The following is a 19,468-nucleotide window of genomic DNA, read 5'->3' as shown; positions in this document are numbered from 1 at the left end:
CACTTACTGCTGCCAAAAATCATTTTATTATTGTGGCCTTTTTATATTGTTATGGTGATGTGTTCTAAAAATATTTTCGTGTAGAGTAGTAAGCCTGACCCGCAGGTTGCTATTAAAGTATTCTATTCTATTTATAACCATTGACTAGAACCCTTGTTTCGAATTCTATTTTAGAGTAATAAGACTTACCTATATATTGTATATGTTACAGGTAGGTTAGAATGAACAATAAGACTGCATTCATAGGCATGCGCAGGGGGTGTGCCGGGTGTGCCTGGGCACACCCTAATCACCCCGTGTGGCGCAGATTTCCCCTGGTGATAGTTCACCAAAGCCCTTAAACAGGGCTCCTAAAAAGAATTGTAAAAAAAAAATAAAAAAATAAAAACCTACTGACACCATCCACTGCCCTACTGAAACCAACCTCTGCCCTACTGACAAGTCCCCTGCTCTACTAACACTGTCCATGTTTTATTACATTTGAGGTGCACACCCTAATGCCATATATAACATAATTCATATTTTTTTATTGACTGGAGATATTTACAAAAGCTATTGCACTGACATTTTTCAGTGTTTTGCACTAATAAGCAAAGTGAATATTTGACTGTAATGATAAAAAGCTAGTATGCATTTTGACAAAATGTCGACAGGTTTTAAGAAAGAAACGTAGTTCCATTTTGAATGGAGTGTGATGAGGGCAGGTTGTATGCAGGCTATACTTGGTAGATTGTTAGATACCTCAAGCTTACCCCTTCTTCACCTTTCCACAGAGTTCCCACATTTCTTGTACTGAGAGGATGCAGGTACTCACTGAAATAGTTGGGGCAGACACGTTATTTAAGTGTAAAATAGCATTGGACCCATGAGATTATCTTGTAGGCATTGCTATCCTATCTTAGGGCCCTTTCACACTAATCAGCCTTACCAAAAGCAGAAGAAAAATGCATGACCATTAAATCCTCGGTAACTCTTCACACCAGTTAGTTGTGGGTCAGTTGCACAAATGCATGCTGCATTTTTGATGCATGTTTGGTGCAGTAAAAAAAAAAATGCACCAAAAATGCACCTCCCCATTGAAATGGATAACGCTGCAATAACGTATCACGAGTGCAACCGCGGTTGCATTTTTGGTGCATTTTGAGTCAAGTGTCCTTTTTCACAGGAGGAAAAAAAAACGCAAAAAAGCATATGCATTTTTACCATGTTTTTGCAACGGAGTAGTGTGAAAGCAGCTTTAATGTAACAATGTTGATGTAGGTGATATGGTTCCCTGGCCAGAAGCTTCTACACCCAGTAGGATCTCTACGTTCTCCTTGGCTTGTAGTGTAGCAAAAATGTGAATTGAAGCACCACACCACTGCTGAAAGGTCCAGATACGACTTTATTCCAGTAAGGGTCAGAGAGACAATCAACATCGTATCCAACACATTTCAGGGGTCCAAAAACACCATCTTCGTCATAGCTTGAGAAAGAGAGTGAGAGCTCCTCATGAAAGAAGCTTAAGTACAGAGTAAATGCCAGAGTCCCCAAGAGCATTAAGAAGATGGTGGCCAATATCCAAAGCTGAAATATCAGTTTTTGCAGAAATATCAGTAAGTTGTCACATAATCGACATTGAGTCTTATTCATTCTTCTATGCCCACAAGGTGTGGAACATTCACTTCAGGTATATAAGTTCATCTTTTATAATTTCTTCTATCCACGTTATCCCAGGGATAACGCCAGCATGGAAGTCCCGGGAAGCTGCAGGGACTTGTTGCCTTTTATACCCTGTACAGCTGTTCACTGTTCCCCAACTTATTACTCCGACCTGTAGAAGCAGAAAAGAGGAAAAGATTTCAAAAAGTTATTGCAAAATACCTTGAACTAGACATCCTTCTGCTCTGCCCTCTTGTATCATGTGATTATTTTATTAAAAATCAGTGCTCGGATGGTCTTGGAGGCAAAATGCTGTCTGCTTTGTATTCACAATTGTACAAACAAACAAATAATAGTGATCATTTTGGGTTTCCTGAACTGCAGTGTTGTAAGTTTTTTGACTCACTTGCCCCTATACCCAACTCTTTGTGGTGAATTTAGCCATAGGGTGGCCAGGAGAGTGAACAACATAAGGAAAATATATGCAAATATTGATTGCTTGGTGCTCCCCTCCTAGGCACTGAAGCACTAGTGCAATTCCGATAAATACAACTCCTTTCATTGTGAAATGTTTTGATGAATATGTCAAGTTTTAAAAGTAGTTCTTAGTTTCCAGGCACTGGCTTCAAACTTGTAAGTAAAAATTGTAGTTTGCAAAGTGCCAATGGCCAATACTGTCCATCTGCTTGGCCATGAGCCCCTGTATATACTGGTGAGTGAGTTGTCTCTTTGACAGATTGTTATTACCAGGGATTATGCGGGAGGATATAAATGGCTCCTGCTGCTACAGAGGCAGCAATTCGTTCCCTGTCTGCACACAGATATTTTATTTTAAGTAACCTTTGCTGGCTAGAACAAGGGTTAGAGTTGTGATAGCTATTAGGAAACTACAACCGGCTTCTACTAATTTTTTTTTAGATCTCCAATAAACTAAGAAGGAAAAGTATTTCTGATAATTCTTTAAAAAAAAAGGAAAAGGGAGCAGAGGGAAAAGGAAAGGGAAAGGAAAAGGAAGCAGAGGGAAAAGGAAAAGGGAAAGCACAAGGGAGCAGAGAGAAAAGGAAAAGAAAAGGGAGGAGAGGAAAAGGGAGCAGAGGGAAGGAGAAAGGGGAAAAGGAAAAGGAAAAGTAAAGAAAGGAAAGGATCTCATCTCTGACAGTGCTCCTCCAAAGCAAAGGGGAAGGCAAGAAAAAGGGAAATGGAAGAGAAAAGAAAAGGAGAACAGTAAAGTATAGAAAGGGAAAGAAAAAGGCAACAGAGGGAAAAGGAAAGGGGAAAGTAAAGGAAAAGGAAAAGAACGAGAAGGAAAGGAAAAGGAAAGATCTCATCTCTGACAGTGCTCCTCCAAAGCAAAAGGAAGGGCAAGAAAAAGGGAAATGAAAGAGAAAAGAAAAGGAGAATGGTAAAGTATGAAGCTTTCACTACTTTATAATGTGAACAAGTAAGGGAAAATCACGAGGGAAGAAAAGTTCTTTTGCAGGCATAAAAAATAAAAATACCAAAACATATAGGCAATGCATAATGATTGCTGGAAAGTGAGGCAAGGTAAAGCAAAACATGTTACAAAACTATGCTGGAAATCCACCCATCATAATTAAAAGGTTTACTGTACCTGGATGTAACGCTTGTTATGTTGTATAATAAGAGGACCACCAGAATCTCCTGCAAGAGATAAAAATAAGCATTAATAAACCGATGAACTGTTGCTACTATATCGCCTGAAATGGGTACATTGCCTATTGTCTGCCATGTCAAAAATTGAATGCAAGAGTCAATGTGCTTTTGTATTGATACATTTTGGATGGGCTGAAAGCAATGAATCTGAATGAATCGTTATGATACAAGATGAATTGTAATGAGTTGCTGTACTTAGCACACTTTATCGAATAAAGCCAGTTGTGTATGACAGACAAGAAAAGCTAAGCCAATAGAAGTCAAATGACTTTGAGGAATAAGGAACTGTGAAAGAGCAAGACACATAAGCTCCCGATTTCTGGAAAGACCTGCATAGGCCATGTCCTAGCATGATGAAAGTTTCCCTTTTAACACTATTAAACCTCAGGTCCATCCAAAACTGACATTTCAGTATTGTAAGGTTGCTGGGAATTTGTAACTTTCTATCCCTTTTTTTTTCCCATCCTGATGTCTCCAATGAAAAGGGGTGGTTAAAACCAGCCATGTCTTCCCAAAAATAAAACATTAGTTTTGGTTGGCGTTAGCAGTTAAAGGTAATCAGTCAGGATTGAAATAAGGAAACTTCCACTTTTTTACTTGTTTTTTTTTTAAAGGTGCAAGGTCCATGACTGTTATGCTAATGAATGCTTCACTGCTTTGTGGGTCTATGCCCTGGAACAGGCATGTGTATATGAGTTATCCCGACACTTTATATACATATCCTTGTTTTAGATCTATGACTTAACACATAGAGGGATAAGGACTAAGGATTAGGATAAAAGCTCTGACCATTGCACCTTTAAAAACAAGTCAGCAATGGCAGCTCCCTTGCACTGTCTTGACAGATTCTTGGCTAGATATGCGAGCATGAAAAAAAATGAAATGAATTGGCTTAGCAAAGTTATAGATTACCTTTGCAGGTCTGGGGATCCACTTCAGGGTCTACTCCTCCGGTACACAGGAAATTGTCAGTTACAACGTCGTTGATATCTACCACATCTTTAAAGTCTTCCACTTTCTTTGCATCTTTGAGGCAACCTTGTCTCTGTAAATAAGAAATTAGTAGATTAGGACAGAATGAGAAAAAAAAATCAGACAGAGGAGAGGCTGACTGACTTTGTGAGTACTAGGAAAGAGCTGCCAGTTCAGACTGAATTTTGGCTTATCAGAAGTTCAGCAATCGGACAAACTAAATGGTCAGTTGGCAGACTTAAACCTCAATTGCACAGGGAATTAAGACTACTTTCACAATGGGGCGGGCGGGCAGGCGTCAGCGATAAAGCGGCACTATTTTTAGCAACGCTTTACCGTCGTTTTAGCTGCATTATTCGGCCGCTAGCAGGGCGGTTTTAACCCCCGCTATCCGCCGTTGCAGCGGAGGTTTGGCAGCGCTGTCCCCATTGTTTGTAATGGGCAGGGGCGCTTTAGGAGCGGTGTATACACCGCTCCTACAGCACTGCAAAGATGCGGCTTGCAGGACTTTTTTACTGTCCTGCAAGCGCACCGCTCCAGTGTGAATGCACTTGGGCTTTCACACTGGAGAGACAGGAGAGGCCCTTTACAGGCGGCATGCAGGTGCTATTTTTAGCGCTGTACTGCCTGTAAAGCGCCTCAGTGTGAAAGTAGTCTAAGGGTCTGCAGACAGGGGGATTTATCTGAGTCTAGAAGCCTCCTTTAACCTTTTCACGCCGGCTGAACGCATATGTGCGGTCTGTCAGTGGGTGGGCCTTAACATTGAGCAGCCGCATTATATGCGGCCCTGTGTAAACAACTTATCATGCTTTAGTGTTATAGTGTTAAACTAGGCCAGAAAGCATTTTTTTTCCATTTTGGAGAGAGTAAGACCCCTTTCACACTGGGGCGGTTTGCAGGCGTTATTGCACTAAAAATACCGCCTGCAAACCCGACCCAAAACAGCTGCTGCTGTTTGTTCAGTGTGAAAGCCCGAGGGCATTCACACTGAAGTGGTGGGTGCGCTGACAGGAGAAGAAAAAAACTCCTGCAAGCCGCATCTTTGGAGCGGTGAAGGAGCGGTGTATTCACCGCTCCTAAACCGCTCCTGCCCATTGAAATCAATGGGGCAGCGCGGCTATACTATGCGAGCAGATTTAACCCTTTTTCGGCCACCAGCGGGGGTTAAAACCGCACCGCTAGCGGCCGAATACAGCCGCAAAAACAACAGTAAAACAGCGCTAAAAATAGCGCTGTTTTACTGCCGATGCCCCCACCGCCCCAGTGTGAAAGGGGCCTAAAGGGAGGGTTTTATCCAATGACAGTTTTTTTCTTTGTCTAAGTGGAAGATTTTCCTTCACTTCCTGCCACATAGCCACATAGCCACAACAGGGAGTGAGAGGGAGTGGTCACAGGGTCACCAGAACTAGTGTCTCCATTGCAAGATTTACCCTCTATTCCTGTTCTGGTTGAGAACCCAAAATTTGGGGCAGAGCCTAGCGGAGCAGACATGCATTGTTAGAGCTCCACACCGCTGAGGAGAGAAGAGAAGGACAAAGCGGAGCCTGCAGACTCAAAAGGTATCCATTTGAACCTTTTTGCCCCTGGGAACAAACTGTGAAAGTTTGGGCAGGAAATATGGTACTGGGAGGAAACCGTGGCAGAAATAAAAATCACCTCACAAAGAGCTCACAGGCACTCACTGCAGCTGAAGCAGCTCCAGTCACCTCACAAGATACAGCATCAGGGCGCTCTCACAGACAGAAAATGTCACAGCAAGACTCTCCATTTGAGTCAGATACAGAACAAATCCTCTCACAAACTTCTCCACAAGCCTCCTCAGCATCCCCAGTAATATTATTACAATTTGAAAAGATGCTTCATAAGGCTTTAAAACAAACCTCAGACCAAATAACAAAAAGCCTAACCAAAGAAATAAGAGAGCTGGGAAACCGCACCGCAGCCTTAGAAATAAAAATGGATGAAATTGAAATTACAACCCAAGAAAATATAACAGAATTGGAACAATTAAAAGAAGAGAATTTAATACTTCAAACTAAGCTCGAAGATTACGAAAATAGAGCCAGACGTTCAAACTTGCGCATAAGGGGAATACCTGAAACTGTGACAGACCTGCAATCTACTATTACTGCTCTATTACAAGAACTAAAGCCAGATATCCCTATTGAACGTTTAGAACTGGACAGAGTACACAGAGCCCTCACAGCCAAAAAGAAAGATGGACCCCCACGTGATATAATCACAAAATTTCATTATTACAGAACGAAAGAACAAATACTAATTGCTGCAAGAGAAAAAAAGGAACTTAATTTTCAAGGACACAATTATCAAATTTTTGCTGACCTATCCCAACTTACTATTACTAAAAGATGATCCATGAAACCCCAACTAATGGAACTGCAACGCCACAAGATTATGTATCAATGGGGCTTCCCCTTTTCAGTCAGATTTAACCACCAAGGTACAATTTACAGAAGCAGATCAGCAGATGAACTACAACAAACCCTTTTAAAATTAAATCTGACAGAACCCACAAGCAGCAACTCTCCCACACGCAGAAGAATGGCATCATCTTCACCTTCAGGCAGCACCCAGAAAATTCCAGAACAAAATGGGAATCATCATTCTCACAAAAGAGGCCGTTATGCCACATCATCCATGGACCAAGAAGATTCAATGGACTGACATCCTAATTCCTGATATCTCTTCATTTATTATACTAAGAGATGGTTCTCTATAAAAAACCTGTATTTATAACTGAATGTAACTGCATTCACACTGTGTGGGATCATGTTACATTCCAGTTATATTTCTTATTGCTTCTGATTCATATAGCCTTAGAATATAATATATAAGTGAAATAAGGAAATTCTTGTTCAGTTATATATTATCAGGTAATAACAATAGATTTATTACTTTTTAGGACAAATATGTTCAATAATCCAGAAGTAATGGAAGCTTTTTCTTTTTTTTCTTAAAACAAATATATTATTACCTAACTAGTTCCTAGAATTATGTTTTTGTTTATTCTAATCTGAAGCAATACAACCTCAATTTTATGAGTTAACATATCTAAACAGTTACATATGAATAAAATATGTAATTGTTTACTCTAAAAGGGTTAAAATCCCTAAATAATCCAAACTATCTTCATCAATACCAAAGTTATTAACAGTACCTTTCTAACTGAATGATTTAGCCTAGGGCAAGACTAACCATATACAACCACCCTGGAATAAATAATTTCAACAAAAACTATATTTTGCACTCCAATTAATGAAACATCGTTTTGATGTCTTTTGACATAGCACTTCTCTCCTGTAAGCGGAAGATCCGTGTACCCCCATTAGCCTTCCTCATTCTCCCAACCATATTATGTGGAAGTGTGACGAAGGCACTTATTCCCCTGAGAGAGATATTTATTCTCTTTCACGGGTAAATTGTGATTACGTGCAAAAAATAATTTATACAATGTATCATCTAATCTCATATGTTTTTTGTTTACTCTTTACTCCAGAATTCACTGGTTTCTTTTCTATCTTTTCACCTCTTCAGTCCACACAGGTTGATCTGCGCAGTCAGCTCTGCATAACAAAAAGTAAGTCAAAACTATTTGATCTGTTGCCATGGCACCACTCAATATACTTTCCCTGAATGTTCAGGGAATAAATGTCCCTCAAAAAAGGACCAAAGCCTTCCGTACTTTCCATAACAAGAAGGCTCACATAGTATGCCTCCAAGAAACACACCTCACCAAAGATTCTACTCCAAAATATATTTCTCCTTTTTATCAACAAATTTACATGGCTTCTGCCTGTACCAAGCAAAGGGGAACTCTAATTGCATTTCACCGATCCACACCATTCACCTTATCATCAGAAATTAAAGACCCAGAAGGTAGATACCTGATACTCATGGGTTATATAATGGATACAGCAATCACGGTGATTTCCTACTACGCTCCTAACAAACAACCTACACCATTCCTCTCACATATATTACAAGTGATTAATACACACAAAATAGGAACAGTGATAATGTGTGGGGATTCGAACCAGGTCCTCCTCCCATTTCTAGATAAATCACCTTTTACACCATCCAAAATAACCTCTAGATTACCTTTTTCTCAACTTCTTTCCAAATACAATCTGGTAGATTCGTGGAGAGAAAGTAACCCAATGAAAAAGAAATTCACTTATTTCTCGCACCCTCATCAAACCTTCACCAGAATAGATCATATTTTTCTAACAATAGGAATGATATCAGAAATTATTGCATCAGATATAATTCCGATTCCGTGGTCTGACCATAATGCAGTATACACTACTATAGCCTCAGCCATACCAAAAGCGCATGACCCAACGTGGTACTTACCGGACATAATGCTCAAACACCCACTACATCAGATAGCCATTGAACAAGCTTTAAAGGAATACATATCAATTAATAATACAACAGACATCTCCCCAATAACACTGTGGGAAGTTCATAAGCCTGTCTTGCGTGGTACAATACAAAGAAAAATGGCACTATTTAAACGGGAACGCAAAAATCTAGCAAAAAAACTAGAACTCAATTTTAATGCAGCCTACATATCATTCCAAGATAATCCATCTCAGAGTACAAAATCTCATCTGGAAAAATCTAGATTGGAATACGATCTATTTCTCACTGAGTCAGTTGATAAATCCCTCAAACGCTCCAAACACAATTTCTACATGAATACAAACAAACCAGGTACATATTTGGCTCGGGCATTAAATTCAACTAACAAATCTTTCAAACCAATACGTTTGAAATTAGTTAAAATAGTCCATAAATTTCACTCACATCTCGCAACTTTATACAAGACAAACAATGAATTTAATCCTACAGAGGCTGAATCCTTCTTCTCAAAAATAACCTTACCTGAGTTATCTCAGAATCAAAAAAGCAGTTTGGATGAGCCTATAACTATAAATGAAGTTGCTAACGCCATAAAAGACCTAAAACTTAATAAAAGACCAGGCCCAGACGGCTACTCGGCTTTATACTATAAAACATTCTCAGAAATACTCTCTCCCATTCTCACTGAAACTTTTAACAAACTTCTAGATGGACATTCTTTTCGGCAAGAAACATTAATGGCAATTGTTTGTATGATCCCAAAACCCCTTTCTGATGATACTTCCTGTGTGAATTATCGGCCTATCTCTCTGTTAAACCTTGATATTAAATTATTAGCAAAAATAATAGCAAAACGCCTCAATAGCATTATAGGAAAATTAATACATAGAGATCAAGTAGGCTTCATGCCAAATAGACAGGCAGGCGATAATATACGCAGGGCAGTGTTATTGGCACATATTGCTAAAAAACGGAAAATCCCTTTATGTTTTCTATCTCTCGATATTAAGAGGGCATTTGACACAGTATCCTGGCAATATATGCAATATTCATTACAAAAATTGGGTTTTGGACCCCACTTTTTAACATGGATCAAAGCATTATATAATAAACCCAAAGCCTATATAAAATATGCTGGATACAAATCTGATGCCTTTAATATCGAAAGAGGTACCCGACAGGGTTGCCCATTATCTCCCTTATTATTTGCCCTTATACTCGAACCCATGGCCCAATACATCAGAACAAACCAAACTATAACTGGCATTGAAGTAGGAGGTATTACACACAAATTATGTATATTTGCAGACGATATATTACTTTTTCTATCATCACCACAGGTCTCTGGTCCTAACTTAATACCAGCTCTTGATGGATTTGCAGCCCTATCCGGCCTTATGATTAATCCTAAGAAATGCCTAGTGCTTAATATTTCACTCACAAACATGGAATTGATCCCGGCTAGGGCTGCACTCCCATTCACATGGGCAGAAAAATCAATCCCATATCTTGGAATTCATTTAACAGCATCTCATTCTGACTTATTCTCAACCAATTATCCTCCTATATTAAGACAGATCACAAACCTAATAAAACAATGGTCGCAACTTCCTTTATCCTGGATAGGGAAGATTAATGCAATCAAAATGACTATTCTACCCAAATTGCTTTATCTATTCAGAGTCTTCCCTATTCCAATTCCTTCCTATTTTTTGAGAATAGTACAAAAAAGAGCAACTTCGTTTATATGGGGCTCTTCTAAACCACGTATACCTATACACACACTACATCTTCCCAAAAATAAAGGAGGCCTGGGATACCCTAATTTTACTAACTACTACAGAGCAGCACATTTGGCCAGTCTGTCCAAACACCATGCAAAACAGGAAATCCCATTATGGGTATTTATAGAGGCTTCAGAAAATGACCCTCTTTTAATATCAAACTTATTATGGCTTGATCCTAAAGACCGCTTTAAAATTCATAATCCCATAACTAAACACTTCTTATCTCTCTGGGATAAACTAAAAACCAAATATCAGTTACAATCTCCACACAATACTCTCCTTTCTTTTATCAGAAATCCGGCCTTTTATCCGGCATGGATCTACCCAAATTCTTTTAAAGCTTGGACAACATCAGGCATTCAGACACTAAATGACTTCATAGCATCTAAATCATTCCTTTCATTCCCATCGCTTAGAGAAAAATATGATCTACCAAACTCTGAGATATTTAGATATCTCCAAATCAAAAACTTCTATACACCATTCCTAAAGGGGGATACACCATTATCCCAATTATCCATTTTTGAATCAATCTGTACAAAAGATCCATTTGCTAAAGGTACAATTTCATCACTTTATAATCAATTATATGGAGTAGCAAATCTTAATAGACCCTCTTACGTTCAGAGGTGGGAGGAGGACCTGGGACGAACTTTAGAAGACACGGACTGGTCTAACATATGGCTCACATCTAAGTCATCTTCACCCAACATCTTAGCACTGGAGACAAATTATAAAGTCCTAACTCGCTGGTACCTTGTACCCGCTAGAGTGGCAAAATATTCACCTAATACCTCAGCTCTTTGTTTTCGAGGATGCCCAGAAATAGGCACACATTTACACATATGGTGGACGTGCCCAGTAATCCAAACCTTCTGGAAGGAAGTCTTCGTGATTGCATCTAAAATATTTAAAAAAATAATACAACCAGATCCATATATAACTTTACTTAATCTAAAACCGGAATGGTTAACACTCTCTCAATTCAAACTTATGATCCAACTAATAACGGCTGCAAAACAAACAGTGGCCAAGGCATGGAAATCTCCTACATTGGTACTAGCAGAAACAATTCACAGAATGAATAATACAATGTCCCATGCTAAGATGGTAGCCATCGATCAAAATCAAATTCCAAAATTTGAAAACCTTTGGCATCCTTGGATAAAACAACAGTTCCTGTCAAACTTCAATGACTCTGTCCTGTTGCCATGGTAACAGATTAAATGACTTACAGAGACACCCATTCTAAGGCTTCAAAGAGAACTAAAAAGAATAATAAACTGACGAGCGGGACAACCTTGTGGACCATACCTCTACCTTTCTACCCTTTTTCTTCTTTCTCTTTCCTTTTCTCCACCTTACGATTAAAGCTCATTATCAGAATTTATTTGACCTATATACACTCTACTTGTAAACAATATGTATAGTAGGTATAAATCATTTAAATACCTACAAAAGTAACTAAGGAAATGACATATATCTTTAATTTAGGTTTACATGAACCCAATGTTTAATATTTGAAATTTCATGATATTTACCTATATAAACCCTACTGTACAACAATGAGCTTACTTTATAGATCCTTGTAAACTTACTTTATATATCTTTATAACATTGTATACTCAATAAACTTCTTTTGACAAGGAGAACCCAAAATTTGGGATTTTCTTTCATTGTGAATTTTGGGGATAGCAGTCACCAGGACAAACAGAGAGGATCAATCTAACAGGGACACGGACAGCAATAAAAATTTGACAGGTGTTCTAATCCCTCCCCATTCTATCTAAAACTAAAAAAAAAGTTTTGCCTTCAGTTATACTTTAAGAAGTGTTGGGAAGTCTGGCATGAGTTTTGGGCTTCCATACTCCAGACTGTCTGATACTTTAAATGGAATGGCAAGAACCATTTTTTGTATTGCTCTGTTTCCTCCTTTCTCAGCGGCCACTCTTCCCTCATTTCTTGTCCCAATGCTGCAGAAGTGAAAATTAAAACCCTAATGCCCTGTACACATGATAGGATGTGTGATAGGACCTTGTTGTCGGAAATTCAGACCGTGTGTGGCTCCATCACACATTTTCCATAGGAATTTCCGACACACAAAGTTTGAGAGAAGGCTATAAAATTTTCCGACAACAAAATCCGTTGTCGGAAATTCCGATCGTGTGTACACAAATCTGACCCACAAAGTGCCACGCATGCTCAGAATAAATTAAGAGACAAAAGCTATTGGCTACTGCCCCGTTTATAGTCCCGACGTACGTGTTTTACGTCACCACATTCAGAACGATCGGATTTTCCGACAACTTTGTCCGACCGTGTGTATGCAAGACAAGTTTGAGCCAACATCAGTCAGAAAAAATCCATGGATTTTGTTGTCGGAATGTCCGATCAATGTCCGACCGTGTGTACAGGGCATTAGAGTATCTATCCTTTCCCCATCCCAAACTGACAAAAACACTTTCGGATGGAGTTGGGATGTTCATTTCGTCCAGATTACATCTCTTTTACTCTCTTTTGCCAACAGATCAAATGACCCGATATTGGGGAGATACATGAGTGTTTGGTAAAGAGAATTGGATATTTGCGCTTTTGAAAAGCTACACTGTCTGGAAAATCTGCTGCATTTCACAAACTTCCCATGGCACCCTGGACCTTGCTATGTGCTGTGCTGTCATCCACTGGCTATAGTAGAGCTGTCCATAGATTAGTAGGATTTTATTTTAGATAAAAAAATGTGCACATACTCCTCTATTACTATACAATTACAAAATATGATATCTCACCACCTATTTATATATGTGAAAACATATTGTTTGACAAGAAACCACCTTGAAAATAAATAAACTACACAGTGTGACCAAAAATTCATAAACAATAATACATAAAATAAAAGTGAAAGGTAAAAAATAAACAAACAAACATAAAAAGTCCACTCCCAGTGTCCAATTACGGTCCAAAAAGTGCCGAAATGCTTAGAATATGAATGCTGTGGGCTATGACCTACGCATGCAGTGCTCCCAGATCACTAAATAACCAGAGGTGCCACCTCCTTGCCAGATTACCAGGATCTCTAAGAAAAAGAGATCAAAAGCACTTGAACACATATGTAAGATCATTCCCAGGGTCCACCGACACTTTCCAAACATGTCCAATCAATCCAAAATTCGCAAGAATGCCTAGCTTGTCCTCAGGGATAGTACTAAGAGAACAATAAAAGACCATAGAGTAGTATCGCTAAAGCCTTGCCATTTATTATATATACTTTATTTAACAAAAATCACAGGGTACATAAAGAATCTAACGCCTTGCCATTGTCACTGGCAGGTGTAAATATGACACAGGCCGCTGACCCCCAACGCGTGTTTCATCTACAAATGGACGTCTTCAGGAGACAAGCAAGAGGGCTTGCTTGTCCCCTGAAGGTGCCCATTTGTAGACAAAATGCACGTTGTGTGGTCAGCGGCTTGTGACGTATTTATATCCACAAGTGATTTTTGTGAGTATAATGTATATATAATAAATGGCAAGGTTTTAGTGATACTACTCTATGGTCTCTTATTGTTCTCTTCCTACTAGCCCTAAGAAAAAGCTAGACATTCTTGCAAATTTTGGATTGACTGGACAAGTTAAGATCTGAGATATCTGACATCTCCCTTCATCCTTCACCCTATTCCTCTAGGGGCAACAATCTCTAAAATGTCTATAACCACTTCCTTACTGAGCACTTACACACCCTTCCTGCCTAGGTCAATTTTCAGCGCTGTCACACTTTGAATGACAATTGCGCGGTCATGCAACACTGTACCCATATGACATTTTTATCTTTTTTTTCACACAAATAGAGCTTTCTTTTGGGGATATTTAATAACCACTGGGGTTTTTATTTTTTGCTAAACAAACAAAAAAAAAAAACAGAAATTTTTGAAGAAAAAAAAACTGTTTTCATAGTTTGTTAATACATTTTGCAAATTTTTTAATTGTGTCATTTTTCACCTTCATTCATGTGCACTGATAGGCTGCACAGATAGGCACTGATAAGGTGGCACTGATGAGTCTGCGCTGATAGGCGGCACTGAAGGGCACCGCGAGGTGGCGCTGATAGGCACTGGTAGTTGACACTGATAGGCAGCACTAATGGCCACTGATAGGGGGCACTGGTGGGCAATGGTAGGTGGCACTGGTGGGCACTGGTAGACACTGCTTAGCAGCAGTGGGTGTCAGTGTGTGGGACTGATGTCCCGTTTACACATGCTGGTAATCAACTTTCAGCGTGAGGAAAAAAAAGCCGATTACCGGCTTCTGTTTACATCACGTGATCAGTTGTCATTGGCTGTCAGCTGATCACTTGGTAAAGGGCGGGGATCGACTGTGTACTCCGATCTGTAATCAGCCGAGTCTAATGGACTCGGTGATCAAAGAGTGTGCCACCCGCTCCTTGCAGAGAGGCGCGCAGGCAGCTCGAGCACGGGAGGACAAACATGGATGCCCTCGCAGCCATTTAAGCCCGTGCTGTAGCCATCTTTCGGCGATAGCGCAGGCGTGAAGAGGGTAAGAAAAATTTTAAATACATCTATAACTAGGAAAAATGTACTCAGCTAGGATTGCTAGATGGAAGGTACCTAAGGGCCTGTGTCAATGGGCTTTTTGTTCAATTAGGCCAGTTTCACACTTGTGCGGGTGGTTGCCGCTGTAGGTCCACACCTGTTTCCGCAACCATCCACACAGAAAAACGCATTACCAATCAGGAAATGCAGGGGGGTAACATTAATCCTAATGGCATCCCCATACGCTGAAAAATGCTGTGTGGTTTCCCTGCACTGGGAACCACATTGCACTTGCAGGTTTCGTGCTGGACCTTTTCCCTGCATTTTCTGGAGGCACAACAGCCCATTTAATTGACTGGGCTGCTGAGCTCGTGCTAAACATGGCTCAAGTGTGAACCTAGCCGCAAACAGATTTTGCATTCCCATCCCAAGTATATGAAAACGCAAAATGCACCTGAAACACATCAGAAGGAGGTCAAATGCACCTGTTACTGAATCCTGGTTGATCTCAGATGCGTCTTAAACGGATATAAAACTGATACCAATGACAAAAGTCCATAGGCACTGACACAGGCCCAAACTTTGTTAGTCCTGAAAGTTAGTGTTTGCATGTGCTCAGACAATAATGCTCAAGTATGGTGATAGGTGATAGGTCATTGCATTGTGTGAAGGAGAAGGGTAGAGAAGAGAACACTGGCAAAAGCCTAAAATGCGAGCATATCAAAAACACTGATCTGGACAGCAGGATTACAGATTGCAGTCCTCCTTACCCAGTTCCCTTGCTTTATCTGGACATTCATCTGCTCCAAAGTATTTCTACTTTCCTCTGTAATAAATAACGCTTTCACCAGATCTCCAGACAGTAGAAAGTTTTCTGTGGGAGGAAAAAAAAAAAGACAGAATTTGTCCATATAACTGTATGTTTTTTAACAGGATAACACTTTAGTGCATCTAAAGCCAAAACTTTGAGGTACAAATGTAATTCATAAATACAATTAACAAGTAGCCGTCTGCCTGACTTCCAAGGGCCTGATGGTGACCCCCAGAGCCAGGGAGAACTGACATTCCTCCTTAAGGTGCAGGTTACTAGGCACACCGCTGCAAGGTGGAAAGATTGGGCGCCAGTCACTTTTTGTAAAAATGAACAAAAAAATGTTATTTCTCTTAACAGGAATGGTGGGAGAGAGGGTTAGGGCACAGGACACCCTTAGGCAAATGCAATAGCATTTAGGCTAAACTCTGCAGACCAAAAGTAGAACTAGGCAGACTGCAATACAGATAAATGGCCTTGAAGCTGAATGCAGCAATCTGTATCTTGTAGCAACTGCTGTCTAGATACGCTCCTGTGCAGGATCACATATCTAGTACGTGATCCGCGCAACGGGCTAGGGAGCGTGCCAGTGCCGCACCTGCTGTACAGCGATTGGCTGCAGCATGATCCAATCAGCGGGTGCTGGCCACTGATTGGTTTCCGGCACCCAAAGATCAGCTCTGAACATTACTGAAGAGAGCCCTGTGTAGGTAAACAAACACAGAGCTCTCTTCTGACAGCAGCAATGTGCTGTTTTTTTCTTCCTGCAAAGTACATTGCTTAGTAAAAACAGCACACACAGTAAAAGCCTGAGGCTCAAATTGGCTTCATAAAAGGGTTGGCTGTGGGCGAAAAGCACTGCGCTCTGAGCCCACCCAGTTGTGTGACAATAGTGAATTAATATTCGCTATAGTCTTCCCGTTTCTCCTCCCGGCCAATCAGGAAGCGGGTCTTAAGATCCAATTGGCTGAGAGGAGAAGCGATCGTATTGGCCGCCGAGGAGGAAGCCGCAGAGGAGGAGACGCAGGGGAAGCTGAAGCTGCCCGCAATATAGATGGGGTGAGTGCTGGGCTGGTGGGCGGATGAGCGAGCGACGGGGGGGTGGGGGAATCGACCGACCGAGCGAGGGGGGGATTGATTGACCGACCGAACAGTGTGTGTGGGGGGGGTGTTTTGCTTGCTGCCCGTCTCCCCCAAAAAATCGACAGGGGGCACAAATCGATAAAACCACAGGCTCGTTGCAAACTCTTAAAATGCACCAACCCTTCAAAGAGTCATGACGTTAGCCGGCAGAAGAAACAACTTAAGGACTTCCCCTGTATTACTTCAGGCAATACCTTCAGGCTGCCTTAGACCTAGTATAGCCACCCTTGTGCCATTGAGCAGTGTAGCTCTGGGGGTTTAGACATACCTGAATTTTTATTACTGCTCATTGTACACTCAGGGTGACTGTTTTACTGTTTAAGTTACCTGTGTGGCTGGTAGAATTTTAGGCTACGTGGTATTGTTAACTGTTCTGTATGTTAAATGCACTACCATCTCTGTCATTTAATGCCTTTTTTTCTTATTACTCTCCTTTTGTATAGTTTAACCATTAATAGGCATCAATATACAAAGCTTGCTTTTATTGTTCTACTGTCTGTTATTTCCAAATAGCAGTATTGCTGATGTAGCACCCTTGAGTTTAGTCAGGGAGCTCCTCACAATTTTACTTGCCAGGAGTAGTCATCTAGGTCGATTGATAGGGATCTATTGATTTCTCCCTAAGTTTGGCCTTGTTGCACCTTTCTGACGAAACGGCCATAGGGTAGACACGCTCGTACCGACGGCGCATGCGCGGAGTTTCGTTTTTGAGCTGAGTTGTTTTTAATATACGTCCTTGCAAGGATAAAGTTTTATGGATGCCGATGCAGCGACTTTTAATAAAGGAAAGTCAAAACGCTCTGCAATACTGGAGTTTCCTTTCTTTTCCCCTTGGATATTTGGGAGTGATTTTTCCTCATTGGGTAGCTGTCTGGAGGCTTATGGAGATCGTTTGCTGACATACATTCACCACCCTGGAAGAGGTTCATTCCCTGTGAGGACATCACCACGAGTTGATGCTATTATGCCTCTGATCAGAGGCTGTCTGGTAAGCCTTTAATCTACATTAGGTGACGGGCGTACATCACGGTGACAGTCACGAATTTATCTCTACAACAAAGTCACTTCAATCTTTATACCTCCTATGGACACTTTTGTTTTGTATTTTTGAATTTTATTCTGGTATGTCACTATGGTGGTATTAACCACACACGTATTCTTATGGTGAAGCACTTCTTTTTCATGGGTGCATATATTTGTGCTTGATTTATTTTCAATGTACATGGTTCATATATAATAATTATTTATTAGCACCATTTTTTGGGTTTTGTATATATCCAGCGCTGCACTTTTTTCTGTATTTACCTTTCTCTTCTACCACTAGGTGGCTGGGTACTTGGTGGTACTAGATATGAGAAGGACAACTCAAGGTCAGGTTATGAGTATATGGGGTATCTCAGCCAATGGGCAGGGGTTTTCTTGAATCCCTTGGCCTGCTGGGAGAGCCTATATATTTGGGTGGAGTCAAGTGATCTATGTTTTGTGCCACCTGGACAGCTGTCTGGGTGGATGTGTGTCGTATGCCCCGGGCTGCTAGGCCAGAGATTGGGCCTATCCCAGGGGCATCTGGCTGCTAGGCTGTGTCAGGGCCTATCCAGAAGTGAGAGAGCAGCGCAGGGTTGGGATTGCGGACTGCAGTCCAACCAGAAGTGACGGTTCTGCCGGCCAGAGAACTTGTCAGTGGTCGGAGGTAGAATGGAAGGTGTCGCCACAAAGGGACCAATCGCCTTTACCAGGGACCACAGTGAGTAACTGAAGCAAGTGCCGTAACCATATTCTCACCGAAAGGGCACGGTGGAGAATCGGGAAACTTCAGGCGGTGATCAAGTCAGGGACCCAACCAGCGGAGGAGACGCTTGCACAGCAGCCTTGTGTGTCAAGCCAGGGACCCAGAGCCAGTTAGCAGGGGTGAAGCTTGAGAAGTATCTGGAGTGCCAAGGTAGGGACCCAGAAGAGAAGCGGGGGGGGTGATGCTTGAGGGAGATACCACCGCAAACCTTGGAGGAGCTCAAGGGATTCAGTGTCAGTGAATCAGAGGGTATAGTAAGAGACCAGGAGCTCAGTGTTGAAGAACTACAAGGAGCAGTTGCACTGGAGCTGAAAGAACTGTTACGTTTGAGGTAGAAACTGGTAAAGGGCTGTTACCATAGGAGACAGCATTCCTGCAAGTGCAGATGTGGCTTCTTGCTGGGGCCTTTGCCTGCACGGCTGTCCTCCTATTAAAGTCTCAGAGTCTGCCAATTGAGTTTGCAACTATCTAAGGGTGTCCTGGCCCTAACCCTCTTTCCCTTCAAAATATAAAAGGACTGTTAAAAGAAATAAAACCTTTTTTACATCCAAAAAGTGTCTGGCGCTCAATGACTTTCACCATCTTTGCACCCACTATGCCTCACAACCCACCACATATTGAAGGATGTCAGCTATCTTTGGCCTTGGAGGTTCTCATTAGACCAAAAGAGGCAAAAGACTTTTAGTACACTGAGTACTAGGTTTGGTGTCTGTGATTC

General features: G+C 41.0%; 1 protein-coding gene across 1 annotated transcript in view; it reads right to left on the bottom strand.

The window, feature by feature from the left end:
• Positions 1-1,366: 1,366 nt before the first annotated feature.
• Positions 1,367-19,468, bottom strand: part of LOC141107589 (complement factor B-like) — an 88,338-nt gene continuing 70,236 nt past the window's right edge. The window contains exons 15-18 of the mRNA XM_073598434.1: positions 15,778-15,881; positions 4,228-4,360; positions 3,254-3,303; positions 1,367-1,813 (exon numbers count right to left, since the gene is read on the bottom strand). Of these exons, the coding sequence (XP_073454535.1) occupies positions 1,661-1,813; positions 3,254-3,303; positions 4,228-4,360; positions 15,778-15,881 (440 nt within the window). The 3' untranslated portion in view covers positions 1,367-1,660. The remainder of the gene's footprint in view (positions 1,814-3,253; positions 3,304-4,227; positions 4,361-15,777; positions 15,882-19,468) is intronic.

Source organism: Aquarana catesbeiana, linkage group LG09 (genome assembly GCF_042186555.1).
Source record: "Aquarana catesbeiana isolate 2022-GZ linkage group LG09, ASM4218655v1, whole genome shotgun sequence".
Lineage (NCBI taxonomy): Eukaryota > Metazoa > Chordata > Amphibia > Anura > Ranidae > Aquarana > Aquarana catesbeiana.
The sequence above is the reverse complement of the archived record's forward strand: the minus strand, read 5'-3'. Positions and strand labels throughout refer to the sequence as shown.